Source organism: Apus apus, chromosome 9 (assembly GCF_020740795.1).
Source record: "Apus apus isolate bApuApu2 chromosome 9, bApuApu2.pri.cur, whole genome shotgun sequence".
Classification (NCBI taxonomy): Eukaryota; Metazoa; Chordata; class Aves; order Apodiformes; family Apodidae; genus Apus; species Apus apus.
Genome location: NC_067290.1, coordinates 7,876,221 through 7,895,743, shown reverse-complemented (window position 1 = coordinate 7,895,743; position 19,523 = coordinate 7,876,221). Strand labels below are relative to the sequence as shown.

Here is a 19,523-nt window from a genome sequence, read left to right as displayed (position 1 = left end):
ACAGCTGGGCTAAAAGGCAGAGTTGTTTCTAAAAGAGGAAGGAGAACACACGTAATCTGAGCAGCAGCTGCAGTACAGAAAGCCCAGCGTGCAGGGTGACACCCTCTCATGATGACTTCCCTGTGCCAACTCAGGCTCTACTGCTGAGCAAAAGTTAAACATGGTGCTCCAAAGCCATGTCCCCGTGTCCTTGCAGAGGCACGTCTCTGGTGGCCACCATCCCCATCCTTGGATTGCCACCTCCTCCACCTTGCACACAGAGACACAGGAGCCACTTGGGTCTTCTCACCTTCTCTTTTCTTCTTTCTTTTAGAGGATAAAAGCAGTGGCTGCCCCCAAGGAAGTGAATCGGTGGTCCAAAGAAACAGAGAGTGGCACCCCCTTCTGCCCCAATGGAACTTCGAATGGTGGATTGATCAAGCCAACTCATATCATTGTGGAAACCATGATGTGAGCTCTCTCTGTGAGAGGATAAACCTGCTTTAACTGCCGTTTACTAACCATAGATTCTCATAGGACCAGGTTTACAGAGCTTTATATTTGCACTAGGATTTATTTTTATTTCTCACAGAGAAAGTTATTTTTTGTGTGTGTTTTTTTTTTTTTTTAATATTTTGTAAGGTAATCACAGCAGATGTCTCTCTGTAGAGGGAGAGCTTTCATATCAGACTAGACATATTACAGGAATTTACTATTATTGGGTTTTTTTAAATATATATATCTTTATCTCTAAATATTATACACCTTACCACTTGAATTGATTGTCTTGCCAGCAATATATTCAAGTCTCAGAAAGCAATTTTAGGTGCTGGTGTGGTTGGGAGCAGGGTAACCTACAGAACACACAGCTCTGTTGAGATATCATTATAAAAAAAAAAAAATGCTGTTTCAAGAGACTTTTCAAAGGTGTAGTATTTCCACCCTCTGGTTCAGTTGTGGTAAACGACAGGATTTGGGGTCACATTAGGGAAAGGATACAGTTACATTTAGCACAGTCCCTGAGGAAAGATACAGCTGGGCAGGTGGAGCAGAGAGTCTGCAAGGAAGGCACAGAAGCTGGGTGTGAAAGTCTCTCCCTCCCAAGCACAGCACTGGGACCCTGTCACACAGATTAGGGGAGGACTTTAGGAAGGCATTTGCAGGACTTGGCATGGTTCACTCTTTTTAAAAGTTATTTTTAGTAATTTTTAGGGGGTTATTTGTTGTTTTGTTGTTGTCGTTGTTGGTGGTTTTCGGTGGTTTTTTTTTTTACTTAACTGAAATGCCTGCTGTTTGTGTGTGAGTGGGGAGGTTGAGTACCTGCTCCTGAGTTTTTCCCCAAAACATATTTTAGTGTGGTGGCACTGGTGTAAACTTGAATTCTGCAGACTGCAAGGGGCAGCAGGGACAAGTGCCCAGTAGCTGAGAGATGCAAAGCAGCACCTGCCCTCTTAGGGCTTCAGACATTCACTTGCTTGTTTGTTTGTGTGTTAATTATTGGACTTTGGTTTGAGGCAGAAAAATAAAATAATCCCTTTTGGACTCTGACTGTCCAAAGGTGAACACAAACCAGGTCATCGCCAACAGGAGGAACAGAACCACTCACCTACACCTGGTGTAACTGGTATTTGTAACAGACACCTTGTTAATAATAATACTAATGTAGCTAGTAACAGCATGCAGCAAACAGGTGCTTTTCATCTGTGTATCTCATAAATGCTTTGCCAAGTTTGGTAACGAGGATTTGCTTTATTTATTTATTTTGAGGGGGTAGGTTCCTGTTGCAGGAACAGACAAAAGGACTAAAAGTCCCTTGTCCTATGTTACTAAAATAACAGCAGTAGACCTAGGGCCCCCAGTGTCCTTCAGTGAGGTAAACCATAGTTTTTATTTTTTTTTAGGGAGGGGTGGAGGGTGGCAAACATATTTATGAGGCTTATGAATCTTGCCTGCTGAAGAAACAGGGCTTTTGGGATTTTAAGTTCAAGCAAAGGGAACACATAACACTTGAAATGTTTCATATTTGGTCAGAAGGAATAGCATCCCGTTCAGGGTGGACTGGGGAGTGAAGAGAAACCACTACAAGGAGTGTAGGATTGGGGGTTCCGCTTCGTGGGGGCCAGATGGATGTTTCCATGGGGAATGGCTCCCTGAAAATTGTCCAAAACATGGGCAAAAGCTTTTTTTCTTTTTTTTTTTTAATTTTAAAAAAACACAACAAAACCAACAAACAAGAAAACTTGAGCAGGTTGTGCTGGGAACAGGTTCTCTGGGGAAATTCAGCTTTTTCTTGTGGGCATTGTATTAGAGAGAGAGGTTTGTTTCTTCTTATACCACAGTTAAGATATCCTAAGGTATTTAGAGGAAATAATAAAAGCAGAGTTTGTATCTGCTTATTCTGCCATCAGCTTAGTCTGTCAGGGCAGAGTTTGTCATTTAAACAGGAACATATCCAGTTCTTAACATTCCTACAGAGCATTTTTGGGTTTGGTTTGTGTTTTTTTTTTTTGTCCCATGGGCTAACTGGCTGCAGCAGCACAAACATTTGTTGATTAGCTTGTTGGTTTTCCTGTAACAGAAAAGGGGTGATTTAAAAGAGATGGACCAAAATAATTTTTAAAAGTGGCTGCATCTATAACTTTCAAAATACTCGTAGTTTGAATTTGTACACAATTTTACATTAGCTGAGCTGCAGCAACAAAACCAGCCATGGCAGAATTGCTTTTGTTTTCTTTTTCTGGTTGCTGTATTATGAGAGCTACAAATGAAACTTTTCCACAGCTGGAGATGGCAAATACCTAATGTCACCTGCTGGGCTAGTGGCAATAGCCATCCAAAGGTCGCTGGAGAAATTCAGTGGGCCAGTGAGTGTCATCAAATATGCCAAAATTAAGAAGCATGCATACAGCTGAGTTGTTTTTTAACAAAGCCTTTAAGCATCAAAGACAAGGACATGTAATCAAAGATAACTCTCTTAGTGGACTTCAGCTTGGACCCCCATTTTTGAGTTACAATCAGTGTTTGCAGTAAACAGGCACATGTGCCTGGGTGAAGAGGGATTGGCAGGTTAGGGTGGTCTAAATTAATGGTTTCTCTGAGTGCAGATGAAACACTGATGCTTGATTTATTTTTCTTTTTTTCAGTATATATACATTATGATATAATGGTGTTTGAGATATAGTTTGCACATCGCTTTTGTGCTATAGAGCTGAGACAAACTTTAGTTAGGGAAAAAAAATGGTTTGGCTACATCAGATCTGGCTCCAGCGAGTCAGCTGGGTATTGAGCCATCTCCCACATTGTGGAGAGTGTTTTTGTGTGAAGAACCAGAGGGCTAATACTACACCTTTCAAAGTACAACTACTAGAGAACTAGAACCCAGCCCCATTTCAATATAAACTGTGCCATTCAAATCAGTTGCTTCCATGTACCAAGTGAAAATGTCTCACATATGCAACAACCAACTGAAACATTCTCTTTGTCACCTCCTCTGGCCCTGCTCTGCTCTTTGGCATGACTGCAAGGGAGGGCTGGGATTCACAAAGAGCTAAGAAATTATTGTTTCTGGAAAACAATTCCTCTCTCCCCTCTTCCCTCCCTTCCAAAAAAAAAAAAGAAAAAAAAAAGAAAAAAAAATATTATTAATTATTCTTGGTTTATCTGGGGTTTGCGTTCCAATGAGCACACTCGGATTTTTTGCACACTCAGATTTTTACAGTTTTGGTTTTTCCTAACACTTTTGTTATCAGATTTCTGAACTTTTCTTGGTGGTAAATTTGCATTTCAACATTATCCTCTGCCAAATTTATTTTAAAAAAAAGTTCTTTTTAAAAGTCTGTGTTTTCTACCTATTTCTGACTGCAAATGCAACTGATTTTTTTTCCCTAATTTACTTGTTTAAACACTTGTGCTGTATTTTACCTGTTTTATGTAAGTGAGGAACTCTATATTAAAACTATCGTGACTAGTCATAGATGAACTGGTTTGGATGCAGGGAAAAGCTAGTGCAGTTTTGGCATGAGATCTTTAGAACCAGAACCCTGACTTTAAAACCAGAATAAAACAAGGCAAAACCCACACTTACCTTATTTCATGTACCTTTGTATTAATTATTCTTCTGGGCTTGCAAACAGCAGGTTTTCAGCAGGATTTCTTTCCAGCTGAAATTAAATCAAGAGATACTAGAAACATAAAGGGGAACATCTACCCCACAAGATTTTCTGACCTGTTTCATATTTTTCTCTATTTTCCAAACTTTTTCAGTTCACCTGTCACTAGTTATGATCTCACTGAATGGGCATCTATTGTACGGGACTCTATTGGCAGTCGGTATTTTGGTATTTAAACAGTATGATTTCATAAATAGAACTGGTTTTTATTGTTGTCACTGTTCTCATTTTCCTTCTTATCCGTAGTTTTCCTTTTCATCTGGTCCAAACAGATCCACACATTTAGAAAAGTCCTCTTTAAAGTGTGAGATAGTAGGTCCACAATGGATTTGTTCTTGTGTTTTTAAATGAAAATACAAAAGCCAAGCAGCTGTATTTGCCATCTAGAACAACACTGGTGGTCACCCTTCAGCAGCACAGCTCCTGGAGGGGAGTTAGGAATGGTCTGCTGAAAGAGCTCAGCAAAACTGATTTTCACTGCTATTCTTGGGGAGAGGAGGAAAAGAAAACAAACAATCAAACAAACAAAGGTGCAGCCTTACAATTGCTGTAACACCAAAAATACCCTGCAACCATCAGCAGAGCCTTTAATGCCACCATCAGGATAGCATCTTCTGCAGCTGTGTTCAGTCCTGTGTGCATCCCCCTTTCTCAACTGCAGATTACTCCTGGTTCCTCTTCTCTGTCTCAGCGTTAGAGAAGTCAAGTAGATCTGAAGACACATGGACATTTCCATTCGATAGGCCCTTTCCAAGTCTCCTCCCAGTCTGTTTTTATTTGCTACGGAGACTTCCAGTTTTGTTGAGGTTGTGCTTGCCACACTTGGGTTCAAAGCTCCCACTTGTCGCATCAATGGCAAAACTCTATCCATGGGAGAAGGATTTGAACGTTTTTCAATAACTTTTTCAATAACTGATTATTAGCTTCCAGTGATCACTGCAGGATCACTCATGGAGACATAATGTATATAAAAATGTTAAATAAGCTGTGTATTGAATGGAGTGGATAAGTTAGTTAAGCAGCTCAAATACACTTGGAAGAAAGATGACCCTGACATCATTTCCAGGAGATTGAATGCAAGTTGCTAACTTTCAGTAAACAAATAAATCTGTGTTTAAATAGACTAGTAGATGGAATCTTTCACCCTCATATGCACACACACAAGTGGGGACATTGCTTCATTCCTAGGCTGCAAATCCTGTCTAAGTCTTGCAGAGCTGTTTAGGATGAGGACTGAGAAAGTACAGGCACCACTTGCCTGCAAAGAGCCAACCTGCCAGGGTGTCCAAATGGCCTAAATTGGGGGTGGTGGAAGAGGGAAAGTAATGACAAAATCCTGGACTGTGGCATCTCCAATGAAGCCTTGAATAGTCTTCTGGCTTCTGGAAAGCACCACATGGCTCCTGGTATGGGAGTTTGGGTGTGGTTGGCTTCAGGCAGCTGCCTTGGACTTGTTTTCTCCAAAAATCAGCTTCAAAAGCCTTGTGGTTAGGACTGACGTGTAGTTGTGTATTTGTATATTTGCATGAGCAAAGGTCAGGAACTGTCAGACCCTATTAGCTTGTTTATTTCTTGTAATCAAAGATAAGCTTGAGAAAGAAAGTATTCAGTTGCCTCAGTAACACACGACACCTAAGAAACCCATGAACTAGCACAAAAAGAAGCCCTGCGAGCTCCATACTTTGGACACAAAAAATTTCTATTGGTATCAATGGTCAATTTGAGTTTGCTGGAAAGCTTGCTCAACAAAGACTTCCAGCTTAACCAGCACTAACTCCATCTGGAAAACTGCCATTCCAGCCCTGCACTCTCCACCGGATCATGGCTCTTTTCTGCCTTCCCAAAACAAGCCTGTACATGGACAATGCTTTTCTATTTTGAAACAATTATAAATTCAAAATCTGAATTTGTTTGTTTCTATTAAAAAAATTAATGCAAAAAAGTAATTTTTTGTGTGTTTTGTTTTGTTTTCCCCCCAATTGTCAGTGTGAATTGGTGAGTCCCATTTACCTCTGCCCTACAACAAGGACAGAAGCAGCAACAGATACCTTTTGAACTCCCCCGCCTCAGCCTCCCCACCCCCCCAAAAAGAGATAAAAGATAAAAATTTTGCAAGTTGAAAACATTAATAGATCAAACCTCTCCCCCATCCCCATCAAAGGTGGAAAACTTTAGTGACAGGCCCTGTAACTGGCAAAGAGCCAGTTACTGTGGGCAGTGCTGGGCTATTGAATGGCAGCACAGACACTGTCTGTCTGTTTCACTGCTGGGTGCTAATTTGAAATAATCAGTGAAAAGTGTCAGAATTTAATTGCCACAAGCTTTATGCAGCCCTGAGCTTTAGGGGCAAAGCAAATTAAAGATATTTTTTTAAACCCCCATGGTTTGGCTCTGCAGTGCACAGTTGGGCATCACTGCTCGGTTTCCCGTTTGCAGCACAGGGAAAACGTCTCCCAGCTCAAGAAAAAAACAAAAACAACACAAAAAAAACAACCAAAAAAAAGCCCCACAAAACCCAAACAAAATCATGGGGGAAAAAGATAGCTTTAAAAAAAAAACAACCCACCAACATAAAAGGTGACACTTGATGATGCTGAGAAGCTGTGCATGTGTGCTTTTGTGTGCGTGCGTATGCAGGGAAGGCTTCGGACCTGTAGCGTAGTACATGTTAGCATGATACATACTGTGTCTAAAACCACCTGCTTCTGCAGTTGAGTTGTTAAAAAGGTTTGATTCCTTTTTTTTTTTCCCTCAATATTAAAAAAAAAAAAAAAAAAAAAAAAAAAAAAAAGAACAGTGGCAAAGGCATGTTGAGAGGCTGAAAAAAATACACCCCCAGACTCCCGAGGGGCAAGTTGAGCTCTTTTGTCATCTGCTCCTGTCCTGGAAGCCAGCACTGGTCTCTCAGCATTGCAGCATCCCAGTACTGTTCTGAAGTGCTTGTTGTTCAATAGGATGTTGTTTTTCTCCAATGTAATGTTGTGATTGTTACCTGATAACATTGCCAGGGACTTCACTTATAAAAAGGTGGTCCATCTTGTTTGATGTATTTGGCTAAAAACAGTGGTGGTTTTTTTATTATTATTATTATTTAAATTTCTAGCAACTGTGACTACAGTATTGTGATGAGTAGCACATACAGCAAGGAGGCCACTGTCAAGGATGGCCTCCTGGAAAAAAAAATATGTCATCTGAACTTTTTTTTTAAAAAAAAACAAAACTAAAAAATATTTTTAAAACATTTTAAAACATTTTTTTTGTGTGTTTCAAACAGGAATATTTGTATTTGAAAAAAATCCTGGAGTGTAATTTAATCCTAAAAACTCTAGCCTTTGTGTATATGGTAAATGTTTGTATTTTGCGGTTTCTGTTTTGCCTTTTAGATAAATGAACTGTATATGGATATTTTTAAGTCATCTTTGCTTTTTTAGATGAGTTTGTAATCACCTTATAATTAAAAATAAACCTTTCCTTTATAAACCACCTATGCCCTTGGATGCTTTTTTTGGTCTTTGAGTAGCTAAATTCTTCCTTTAAACCTGTTGTTTATTGTGGGGGTGGTGCTCTGAGGTTTTTGGTACTAAAATATATATAAATATATAAATATAAATATATAAATATAAATATATAAATATAAAGCCCTGCTACCCCAGTCCCACACAGCTGCTCGCTCAACCAGTGGGACTGGGGGGGGGGGAGGGGAGCGGAAGGGTAAAAGTACAAAAACTCATGGGTTGGGCTACAAACAGTTTAATCATTAAAAAGAGGAGGAAAGAAAACAACACACACAAAACAAATAAAACCAACAAAGAGGAAAAAAAAAAAAAAACAAACCAAAGAAAAACAAATTATGAAAAAAAATAATAAAACAAGTGACTTTGTCACCACTCAGCAATCTATGCCCAGCCAGTCCCCAGGCCATGGCCATCCTCCCCAGCTGTGTTTCTGTACACACCATCTGTCCCAGCTGTGTCCCCCTCCCAGTGTCTTGTGCATCCCCAACCTACTCACTGGTGGGCAGTGTGAGCAGCAAAAAAGGCCTTGACATTAAGCACTGCTCAGCAAGAGCTAAAAACTCCCTTGATCATCGTCAGTGGTTTGGGTTGTTGCATTTTGTTGTTGTTTGTTTTGTTGTGGGGTTGTTTTTTGTGTTGTGTTGTTGTTTTGTTGTGGTTTTTTTTCCCCTCTCAGCAATGTCTTTTGCCTAGAGTGCAAAAGGGTCAGTGCTGGACCCACCCTATATCATTGCAATCTTGCCCAGCCTCTGGCCTTACTTCACTGGTGCTTTGTTTTCCCAAACCAACTCTTCATCAAGAGCAGCTGGGCATGGGTTCAGTTTTACAAGACCATGAGAAAGCAGCTCCCCCCCTCCCCCCAAGCCCCTGGCCCCCCATCATTGTCCCTCTTTTTTTTTTTTACCTTGATAAATGGAGCACTGATGTCCTCACAAGCCTGTTGCTGCAGTCACCAGCTTTCCTTGGCCCCTTCACAGGGCCACAGGTCGATGAGGCCAACTTGATGAGTTACTGCTGTGGAGCTCTACCTTCATGGATGATATTCTGCCAGGGGTAAGAGGGGGTGGGGGAGGCAGGGGGGGGAGGAAGGAGGGCAGGGTGTGGTTCAACAACACCAGAAGCCCATTAAGAAGAAAAAGAAAAGGGGGGGGGTGGAAATAAATAATAAGCCAGTTATTTTCCTGGTGCATGGGACTGGTCATTTAAGGCTCACTAATGATCTGTACAGATGGTTAAACCAGAGAGACCATTCCTTAAGTCCTGATTTTAGGTAGGGAAAGAGAAAAGAACACCACCACCATCTAGGTGGCTCCTATTTGTGAAATGTAAAGCTGCTCAGCTTTCCTGCATCAGGCCCTAATCACTGCTGAGGTGCCAGTGCCCCTGCCTGGGATTAGTCCCACACCTGTGTTATTTGGGTGGGGCTTCCTTTGAGTTTGGTGTGTTTGGGGGTTGGTGGTGGTGGTATTTGGGTTTGGTTTTTTTTTTTTTCCCTTCCTTTTTTTTTTTTTGCCAGGTGTAACTTGAGGACTTTGTCAGGAATTTCTCCTCCCATTGGTGAAGCCTGCAGTGCCCAGGCTGAGCAGCCCACTGCCGGCACTGGCAGCAACTGGACCGTGTCTCAAGTTAAAAATAAAATAAACAATTTTAAAAGCCTCTAAGTGCCACAAGCTGCTGCCAAAGGGCTTCGTGTACCTGTCACAGGTGGCTGTCACCTGCCTGTGGCAGTGCCCAGCTCCATCAACTGAAGCCTGTGGAAGACAAGGTGACATTAGCAGAGGACACGCTGCCCACTCGGGCGTTGGGCAGCGCATACCAGGAGAGTAGCACCATGCTGACTTTCCACCTGCTGCACACCCAAACCTCTCCGTCACGGTGCTCGTTCAACCCACCACTGTCCCAGCACCTGGGTTGGCTCCACGCAGCTTTGGCAAGTGCCAAACGTGTGAAGGGCCCTGTTCTGAAGTCTGTGCCCCAGGAGGGCAGCCAGAGATGGCAGATAAGGCTTGTTTACATGGCAATGATTCCCTAGGTCTAACCAGGAGCATTTCTATACCATTCTCAGCCTCTGAAAATGCCTGCATTACCCACTTGGCTGTGAAGGGCTGCAAAATCCAGCTCACCCCATTCCTTGACAGTGAGCAGATTCCTTAAGGGCTTACCCACAGAGCACACTGGGAGCACAGCAGCATCCCCAAAACTCTTTGTAAGAGCAAAGGGAAGAAATCCTCAGCATAAGGACACAATGAACCATGTTCTGGATTCACGGCAGTCGTTTGTTTGTATGTCTGGTGTCAGAGATGGCATGGCTTGGCTACCACACCATGGCTCCTCAGGGCACCCCGCTACAGCTGCAGTTTCTGAGCACTGAACAGGCTACCTCCTGCCAGCACATTGTTCTCTAGCAGTTTCTTAACCCATCCCTAAGGACTAACCATAGCTTTGCAAATGCTGCCACAGCCACGCCATGGCCACCACATGCTTTCCTGCATTTCTGTTTTGTCGTGAAGTAGCCGAGGTTCAACCCAGCAAGATCTCCAGTGTGACCAAGTGAGACTGCAAGTGATGCTGTAACCATTGTGCATAGACAACTCCAGCTCTTACTGCAAAGACCTACAGAAAAATTGCCTCCATGTTCAAAGGGAGGAAAGCAACTGACCTCAAGACTCACTGCCGGATGGTGTCAAGAGACAAACCCAGCCCCACACCAGTAGCCCTACGAGCAGTGGCTACCCAGCAAAGCCCTCTGTGTCCTTCAAGATGTTCCTAACTGGCAGTCCACTGGCAAGCTAAAATAGGACTGGAAGCAGAGTCTTGCTTCACTATCATCCTCCAGCAGAGACACAAACCAAAACAAACGCATTTCATTTGCTTTTATTTAATTTAAAAAAAAAAGTCAAAGTCATTGCAATCCCATTTAAATACAGAGATTTACAAATAGGTCCAAAACAGGACTAAAATATTCTTTGAAATGCTGTACTTTTAAATATTGTGCTTTCATAGATACATAAGAAAATTAGCATATAAAAATACTTTACAAGGAATACACTCTAATATATGGATAAAAATACACATTTAAGTAATGCATTTCATCTTCATATCATTCAAAATGCATAGGAAGGGATACAAGGACCAAGTTTTTCTTCCTTTTTTTTTTTTTTTTTAAAGCCTTTAATAAAAGTCTTCATTAAAAACCTATGAGAAGCCCCATGAGCTTCCACTGCTCAGAATATTGCATATAAAAACACTTCCGGCTGCACTGTCAATGCTCCACAGTATTGATTATGGCACATTATCTAGTTGTGGCAGCAATGGAATGGGATATTGCATACTCCAGGAGAACATGGCTACAACAACAGATAGCTGGATGGGGCCAGACACGTCTGGACACCTAACACATCGCACTATTGCAGAGGGTCAGAGTCGCAAAGTAGCTCAGGGATGGATGGTGGGGGACAAGTTCTGCCTCAGCAAAGCGACAAACATGTCACATAGACCCATCCAAATCCCTACACACACCACCAGAATGCAGGTGGTGATGGAGGAACCAAAAGGGTGAGCAGAGACCCAGGGTGGTGGGTGCCAGGGCTCCAGGGCTCCAACTGAGCAAGCTCCTCATCCCCACCATGCCTGAGCCTTCCCGGGGAAAACAGTGCCAGGCTCACGCCATCATCACCGGGACACGGACATTATCATAAAGTGCTAATAGGTGAAACATGGCAGGAAGATGAGGACATGATGCAAACATCACAGCCCCTGTTCTCCACAGGGCTGGGGGCTCTTGGGAGGGAGAGGAGTGACCACGGGGCATCATGCTTGCAAAACCACAGAGAGGCCAGAGGCAGGCAAAGGCAGGGAGACTGGGGGAGAGCAGCCGAACCCACAAGGGCACACACACTGCCCAGACCACGCAGGACACAGGACACAACCTCCAGCTAACGAAGGGCTTCTCATGCCACTGCCTGACAGGGTTATTAGTCCAAAATATCAGGGACAGCCCTGGGAAGATGGCTAGTCTGCTGTTTGATTGTGGGTACAGGCCAGACTTGCAGGCACCTCCATAAAGCCCAGATGAGCAAGGTGGCTGAGGATCTGGGCAGGTATTCAGAGCCTTTAGCCTCGGGTTCAGCCTTCTGCTCTGTAAGAACTGCGCCAGCACAGGTCACCACATTGCTCATGGGAATCAATGGAGAGATGAGGTGCCAGCCCTGGCAGGGAATGTGGATGGGGCTGGCAGGAGGCAGCTGCAAATACCAATTTTTGATCAAGAATCACATCCACCCACTCTGAAGCACATTTTGAAATGTTTAAACAGGACTCTTGACAGCCCTGCACCAGGAATGCCAGGGGCTGAGGACATCCATTTATTGGAAGTGTTTAAAGGATGGGGCTGGGCAGAACAGAAAAGACATTTCAGTCTTGCTACCAACCAAGCAAACAAGAAACATAATAGCACCACGTGTGTTTATAGGATGGCCCATGCCTTCAGGGCGAGGAGGGTGTCAGAGGCAGGACCCCACACCCCGCAATGGCCAGGGGGCAGGGGGATGCCCTGCCATGGGGGATGGCTGTGGATGCTCCTTCCTCCTGTCGGCAGCTCATCCTACCACCCCACGGCTGCGCTCAGCCTGAGATGCACATCCAGCTATGACCTTCCCAGCAACATTTGGCGGTCTACAGACAACAGTTCACTGAAGACCCACCTCCCCACTTGAAGGTTATGGTACACACAGCGTTTACAAATACCAGTGCAAAAAAACAGGAAAAACACCCCAAATACCACAAGAGCTCAGCAGAGGCCCTGAGCACTGTCCTCTCTGCTCCCGCTGCTCAGAGCGTTTGGATGTTCGCCTTGTCCTCAGTGCCATGGGCTGCCTGTCCTGGCAGCTCTCCATTCCCCTCCAAGGGAGCATTGGCAGCCAATGCCAGGGGGTTTCTGCTGATCACCAGGTCCAGCTTATCTCCAGCCTCCGCAATCAGGGGAACAGCCAGACAGCAGTCAAAGTCTCTTGTTCGGATGCGGTTTACCTGCCGAGATGGATTTAGGACATGCCATGGGGAGGAACAACAGAAAGACCATATTTGTTAGTCAGAAAATGCAAGGTCGGTGCTAAACCCACACCTATGAAAACACACAACCCTTGGGGGTCCCTGTTTTCAGGTTCACAGCAGAGCAAAGCAGGGGCACCCCTCCAGGCTGAGCACATCCTTGCTTTGCTGAGAAACAATGCAATAACTGGCAGAGGAAGGGCAAAAAAAAAGTCTGGATCAGGCACAAACCCTGACCCCCGGTGTCTGGGGCATTATTATAAGTATTAAACTCTTCAGAGCTCAAAACCAAAAAGCTGAAAATTTACCCAGTTCAAGCCTGTGGGAGAAAGGTTGCCATTTTTCATTATTTTTTCACCATCATGGCCTTTACTGGCCTTAACTTTGTGATACAGGGTATTCAACACCTAGAAAACAAATACAGCTCAGACCCTGAGGCTTCTGCCAATCATTTTCCAGACCAGCCAGCAGTAAATGAAGACTATGCTGAACAGTTTCTGCTTCTGCTCTGTCTCCATTTACATCCTTCATTTCAGAGGAGTCTGGATGTATTTTACATGGGCTCAGAAGGTGGCTGCAAATTCCTTCTGCAGGATTCAGCAGTGAAAGTGTTTTTACTGCAGACCTTCAAGCACATTTCTAGGCTGGGTCACTTGCAAGAACCACCCCAGCTCTCTTGCCTACAGCTACCAGAGCACCTGGGCTTGGTGCCATCACAGCTCTGGGATGGAGGGGGCTGGCAAACAGCATGGGGAGGGGAAGCAGAGAAGGGAGAAAGGAATTTCCCACCCACTTTTGGAGCAAACATAATCCCTGGGGCCAGGTGTTGCTTCCTTCTCTGGGTTAAGGGCTGGATGAGTCCATGCAACCCTTCCATCCAAAACCCTTTCCCAGCATGAATACAGACCCACGGAACTGGGCTCTGCGACAGTAGCAGTGTCTCCCTAACCTAGCTGGTGTCCGCACTGTTGACCACAATACTGCTTGTTATAGCTAAGGACAACTTCTAGAGCACATGTGGACAAGGAGGGATAAGCCAGGAGCATGCTCTGCCTTTGCTCTACAGCAGCCAGGCTGCTCCACTGCAGAAGCACTGTCAGCGCAATGCGATGCTCTGGTTATCCATCCAGCTGAGAGGCAGAGAGGGGGTCTGTGACAGCAGGGACAAAGTGCTGCGCTGGCCTTCAGCCACATCATCAAGCCCATAAAGCAGCACCACTGCGAAGCATCCTCAGCAATCTGTACTTCCCGATGGGAGCTGCCTGTACCAGGTCTACAATCCCTCATTCACAACTCCATACATCAACGGGATGGCAACCACCTTGTCTTCTCCTCAGCATAAGCTGTGAGGTGCAGTGTGTGGAAGGGGCTGTTGAAAGTCTCCATGCCTCTCTGGTTAGGGTTTCGGGCACACCTCCCAGGGCACTTGGCACTTGCAGAAAGTGACACATCCAACACTCAGCAGAAAGGCAGTCCAGAGCCTAATTAGCTTCTTGTTCATTCTTGCACCATCTTTTATTTGAAGCCGAGAAGGAATAATTGTAGAGCAGCCAACTGGCTAGAGACCATAACAAGCTTAAACAAGGTTCCCCACAGCGCTGCCAGCTCTCCAGTTACCTGATGTACATAATATATTGGCTCTAATCCTACTGCTAACAACCCCCACCTAGAAATCAGTGAAACTAAACGTCTTCTTGAGTGCTTCCTAATATGGTCACAATATCTGCCTTTCCAAATGGTGGCAATTTTTCCACTGGGGTTGTACTCTCAGTTGCTATTTGACTTGCCCCAAAATAGTTGTTTCATCCATATAAAGCTCCTCTCCAATCTCTGAAACTCACTATGCTCTTACTGTCCCTCTGGTAGTCTGATATGGTCACATTTATTACAGACTGTGCTTTTAACTGGAGTTTTTATTCTATTTCTCCATCAGCTCTTTCAGATAGTATCTTTCAAAGAAAAATATCCATGAAAAACACTTTGCTTGAAGGATGCGTTTCCTAGAAAACTCTTCTAGTTGTCAAAGGCATGCACAGAACTCCATGAACACCACTTAACTCCATGTGGGGTTTCGCAGGAACATATATTCCTAAATACAGTCTAATTCATTCAAATAATCACCTTCTTACACAATAGGAAAAGGACTGAGGGTGAGGGGGAGAAGCAGCACAGCTTTCCAGTTGTTCCGAGCTGCCCAAGCTCAAAAGGTCAGTGCCAGGCAGGCCGTGTCCTGGAATAGGTGTAACCTAGGGGTATGCCTAGTGATTTTTCACAATAGAGCACGGGTCTCATTGCATGCTTGGTGCCTAAGTGCTCACCTAGTTGGCTAACTATTACCTTTCATTAAACTTAGTGCTGCCATGGATGGGTCTCACTTCTCTCTTCCTCTCAGCCACTCATTCACTCCATCCCAGCCTCCAGAACTGCATTTTACATTTATTACCTGAAGCACTCTGTCATATGGCTTGAGGCCACACTGATCTGCTGGCCCATCCGGACGGACCATATTTACATAGACACCTTTCTCTAGCAGGCCATCCGAAACACTGAACCCGAAGTCTTCGCTCTCCGGGTCTTTGTGGAGTGTCATCTGGAGGGGGTGAAACAGAACATGTTTTAATGGAGCAGATGAAAGAGGAGACGTACAGGGTTTGCAGGACAGAAGTAGCACAGGTAATGTGTGTGGACCCACAGCAATTCTTCTCTGGGTCTCCTGGGTAGATTTTTTTTCAGACTGGGCAGCTAATACAGATTGAGCTTTATCTACCAGACAGCATCAGTTCAGGTACGCATCATGGGCAGATGCTTTGATGACTGGCATACAACCAGCCACAGGGCAGTCCCTCTCCCTTGGATATGGAAGAAAATCCATGCAGTGAAAGACAGACTGAGCTGCCATATTTCACCCAAGCAATCACAAAGCAACTGTCATTATTGGAGCATCACCTTCACTGGCCCAAGTTACACTGTGCACCCTCTGTGTATGCCAGAACAGCACTTGAAAAATCAACATGTCCACAGAGAACTTTCAATATAGTGTGCCAAATGTGAAGACAGCTCATTTTAAATACATCACTCTGCAAGAACATTTAAACTTCACCGTATTATTCAAGAGTTATTTTCAGAAAAATTATATCAATAAGTGCTGATATACTGGGGACAAGAACTGGATAACCTCATCACCCTTCCCTTGAGCATGTCACTTGTCCTAGTAGGAGCTGTGCACTACTGGAAGTGTATCTTGCCCCGGGATAACACTGGGAGCCAGGGCCAACTGATTCCCCAACACCATCAAAATCTCCCTTTGCTTCCCATGAATAATGTATCTCTGCCATGTGTCTCTGACTCCCTTGCTGCACTCATGGCTATGTGAGCCTCATGGATGTGAGGTCTTTGGGAAGAACAGTGCACAGGAGGGCGCACAGGAGCAGCCCACCTAGCTTTAACCTCATCTCTAAACACAGCCAACACTAGATGCTCCAGCAGAACGAAGAGTCACCCTGTAACATGCCTAATTACCCAGATTTCCTCCTTCAGGTACAAAGGAGTTTTATTTAAAGACATATTTGCTATGCCCTGAAGGACAAGAGCAGAACAAACATGAAATGTTGCTTTTTCCAGCTACCATAACTGCAGGTTTTGTTCTAAACTCACACTAGGAAAGAAAAAGGCAATCAAATTTTTTGAATCCTCTCCAGCTACCTTCCCTGCTTGCATTCTGCATCAGCAGCTTCTACAGTTAATTACTTCTTCTAACTGACGTTGACTTGCACCATGCTTAAACTGGCTACGTTCAGCTGGGTACTGAATTCAAACAAGTATCCCATCTTCAAAGTCCTACCCGTGTGCCCCTTTAGGAAGGACTGGGGTGGAGTGGAATGGGAGGGGAAATAAGTTATTTTCAAGTTATTGTAAGTTATTTTTTATAAGAAAATGGCCTATTGAAGGAAGCATGCCATTAGAAAAGGGCTGAGAGGTCTTCACAGGGCTGTACTTTGAGCTCTCTCACCTGTATCTCAAGCACCAATGAACTCCAAAACACAAGAACCTGTGATTCTCATATATTACAGGGAAACAGCAAAGCACAGGTTTAAACCCCACTGAAGCATGGTAGCTAAATTCTGTTACTTTTCTGAAGAGGTCCCTTCCTCTTAATATGAGTCTCTGGAGACCTTTGCTGCAAACCTTGTTGGGGGGCAGCTTTAAAAGGGAAGATTTTCTGGGAGTCCGTCTGAACAAAGGAAAATTTCTACAAGGGTTACAAAGCTTCTTCAGCTATTACTGTTGAGGTACGACAGTGCCACAGCCACCCCAACCCTCTGCTACACAGACCTTGTGAAACTCGAGGGGGGTAGGAGACATGATTTCCTGCATTTCCTTCTCAATCTTCTTCATGTCCCGATTCCTGTCATTCTTCTTGGCAGGGGAGCTGCTGCTCTCAGTCTGTCCATCATCACAGCTGGGGTTTGCTTTCCTCAATGGGCTCATTCCTGATGGGTTGACAGAGTCCACTAGCAGCTTGCTGCCCTCCAGGCCCAGGTTGTGCACGCTCCCTGTCATGATGGATGCCTGTAGGGCAAAGGCACAAAGTCACCCTACTAAGCCAGCAGCAGGAAGAAATGGACCATGCAGCAATGAAAGTGGCACAGGCAACAAAAAGGGGGGGCATCATTGTTCTCATTAACCAGATAAGTAAGTACCAAGAAGCTCTTCCAGTTAGTTCTTCCATTTCCAGACCTCAGGAAATTACTCAAGTAATTTCCTCAAGTCTATTACTGACCTACTGCTTGCTCTCCCACCCCAAACATGGAGCTTTATTTCAGAATAAAACATTTTTTGAGCACCTCCTTATTGTTTGATGACCCCTTCTACAGAAACAGGGCCAGGCAAGCTCATCTTGTGCAGTAACCTTCTTGGTAGTCAAGAAGGATGAACATTCTGATCTCAGGAATCCTGCAGAGGAAACACTGTCTGCCTGGCTCTTCAGCCCACGCCTGCAGGCTGCAGGTCATCATCAGCACTGCTCAGTGCTGGCAATGGCCCAGGGAAGTCAATTCCTTGGACTCCATTATGGCCAATTCAGCAGAGAAATTAGGATTTTATCTGTCAGTAAGTGGGAGCCGTCACTAAGCAAAACTGCGTTAAAAATATGAAATTAAGTAGTATTTAAGCCTGGTCATCCTTGATAGCATCCATTAAAAGATGCCCCTAAGTAGATTCTACTCCATTTGGCAATGCTTTTCACTAATGAGATTACATTCATCAAAGCTAACAAAGGAGTCAAGAATCCAGCCTGTGGAACCTCAGCTGGCTCCAGGTTACAGAGTCCATTTAAATGGCATAATGAAAAGTGTCATTGCAAAGTTCAGACTCCAAGGGTCTGCAGTCCCATTAAATGTCAAAAAGTAGAAGAGAGAAAAGGTAGGAAGAAGATAGCAAAATTCCGTGATGCTAAAGGTGGCAAGTCAAAGAGCAATTGCTTCTGTGCACAGAGGAAATGTCATCTGACTGCATCTCTAATCAAGGCCTTCCAGCTCTTTGCTCCAAGCTGCCATAAAGGCAAGTAAAGTAAATTCTGGTGGCAGTGTGAAAATGCCAGCACTATCTACGTTATCCCAAATAGGGATGGATAAAAAATACAGAAAAACTTTTAGCTTTGAATTTTTCGGGTCTTCACACAAAAATGACTTAATCTGCTCGAATTTGGACAAAACTCAAGTATCTACTATATGCTGAAAGCATGATGAGTTACCACACACTTGAAACACAGTTCAACAAACACTGGTACAGCCATCCAGGGTACATTGTTCACTGAGCTCAGGCAGCCCTGGTACTCCCCCGACCGCCACGCTGTGCCACCACAAGCACTGCAGAGCTGAGAACAGAAAGCTCTGTGCACATGGTGCTACTGCCCTCCCTGACATGCTGCAAATACCAAAACTGGCCTGAGAACCCAACAGCATGTTGTTCCTACAGCATTTGACCCCTTCCTTATCTTCAAGGTATCTAGATGCTCCTTGCAGCATCATAAGCAATTTGCCAGGTGCTTTGGGTTAAGTCCAACGAGCAGAAAAGGGCAACTGTTCCCGACTTCTCCAGCCTCTGGCTGGCCCATATTGGTTTTTCCCATGTCTTGGTTACTCTCAAAGCAAGGAAGGGACATATGCTCCACTAGCCATACTGGAAAGAGCCTCTTTCTACCCATACCTCACAGCCTGGGAGTCAACTGCTACTGTGTGTGAACCTGTTTCCGGGCTACTTTGGGTCACCTTGAGTAACTCTTTGTCAAATGAGGAGCATGAAGGGTTAAAGATAAAAAAAATAATTAAAAAATTAGAACATTAAATATATAACTATCATAAAATCATAGGAGGCCAGGAGCTGGGGCTTAGAAACCTGTGCTACAGCAAGAGCCCCAGCGAACATTGCATCTCCCACAGCACACGGAGAGGGAGGAACAGATCGATGATACTTCAGATTTGATAAAAGGGGAGTTGAAACCCACCAGGTTTCTGCTAAAAACACAGCACTTTTGTCCTTAGAATGTTCAAAAATATTCTAGAAATATGCTAAATACCCCAAAACCCTAGAGGTGCTCAGCTTTTTGTAAGATTTCTTGACATTTTTTAAAGCATTGCTATAACTGCCAAAGCTCTGAAGCCTTAAAACAACATTAATCAAAGGCCCACACATCCCTGCACCATAGATCCTTGGAAAAGGAACAGGATTAGGCAGAATGAGATTTTCTCTGTTGTGGCATTTCACAGTAACCCAGCAATTCTCTTCTGTTACATTTAGATGCTTGCCATTA

General features: G+C 44.2%; 2 protein-coding genes across 14 annotated transcripts in view; one reads left to right on the top strand and one right to left on the bottom strand.

Moving 5' to 3' along the window:
* Positions 1–7,631, top strand: part of SLC6A6 (solute carrier family 6 member 6) — a 117,602-nt gene extending 109,971 nt beyond the window's left edge. For all 11 annotated transcript variants that reach the window (XM_051627906.1, XM_051627902.1, XM_051627905.1 and 8 more), the window contains one exon: positions 314–7,631. In XM_051627906.1, coding sequence (XP_051483866.1) covers positions 314–454 — 141 coding nt within the window. In that variant the 3' untranslated portion in view covers positions 455–7,631. The remainder of the gene's footprint in view (positions 1–313) is intronic.
* Positions 7,632–10,521: 2,890 nt separating this feature from the next.
* The window catches only part of GRIP2 (glutamate receptor interacting protein 2), a 264,451-nt gene continuing 255,449 nt past the window's right edge, over positions 10,522–19,523 (bottom strand). For all 3 annotated transcript variants that reach the window (XM_051627487.1, XM_051627488.1, XM_051627489.1), the window contains 3 exons: positions 17,045–17,281; positions 15,156–15,302; positions 10,522–12,691 (listed from right to left, as the gene is read on the bottom strand). In XM_051627487.1, the coding sequence (XP_051483447.1) occupies positions 12,494–12,691; positions 15,156–15,302; positions 17,045–17,281 (582 nt within the window). In that variant the 3' untranslated portion in view covers positions 10,522–12,493. The remainder of the gene's footprint in view (positions 12,692–15,155; positions 15,303–17,044; positions 17,282–19,523) is intronic.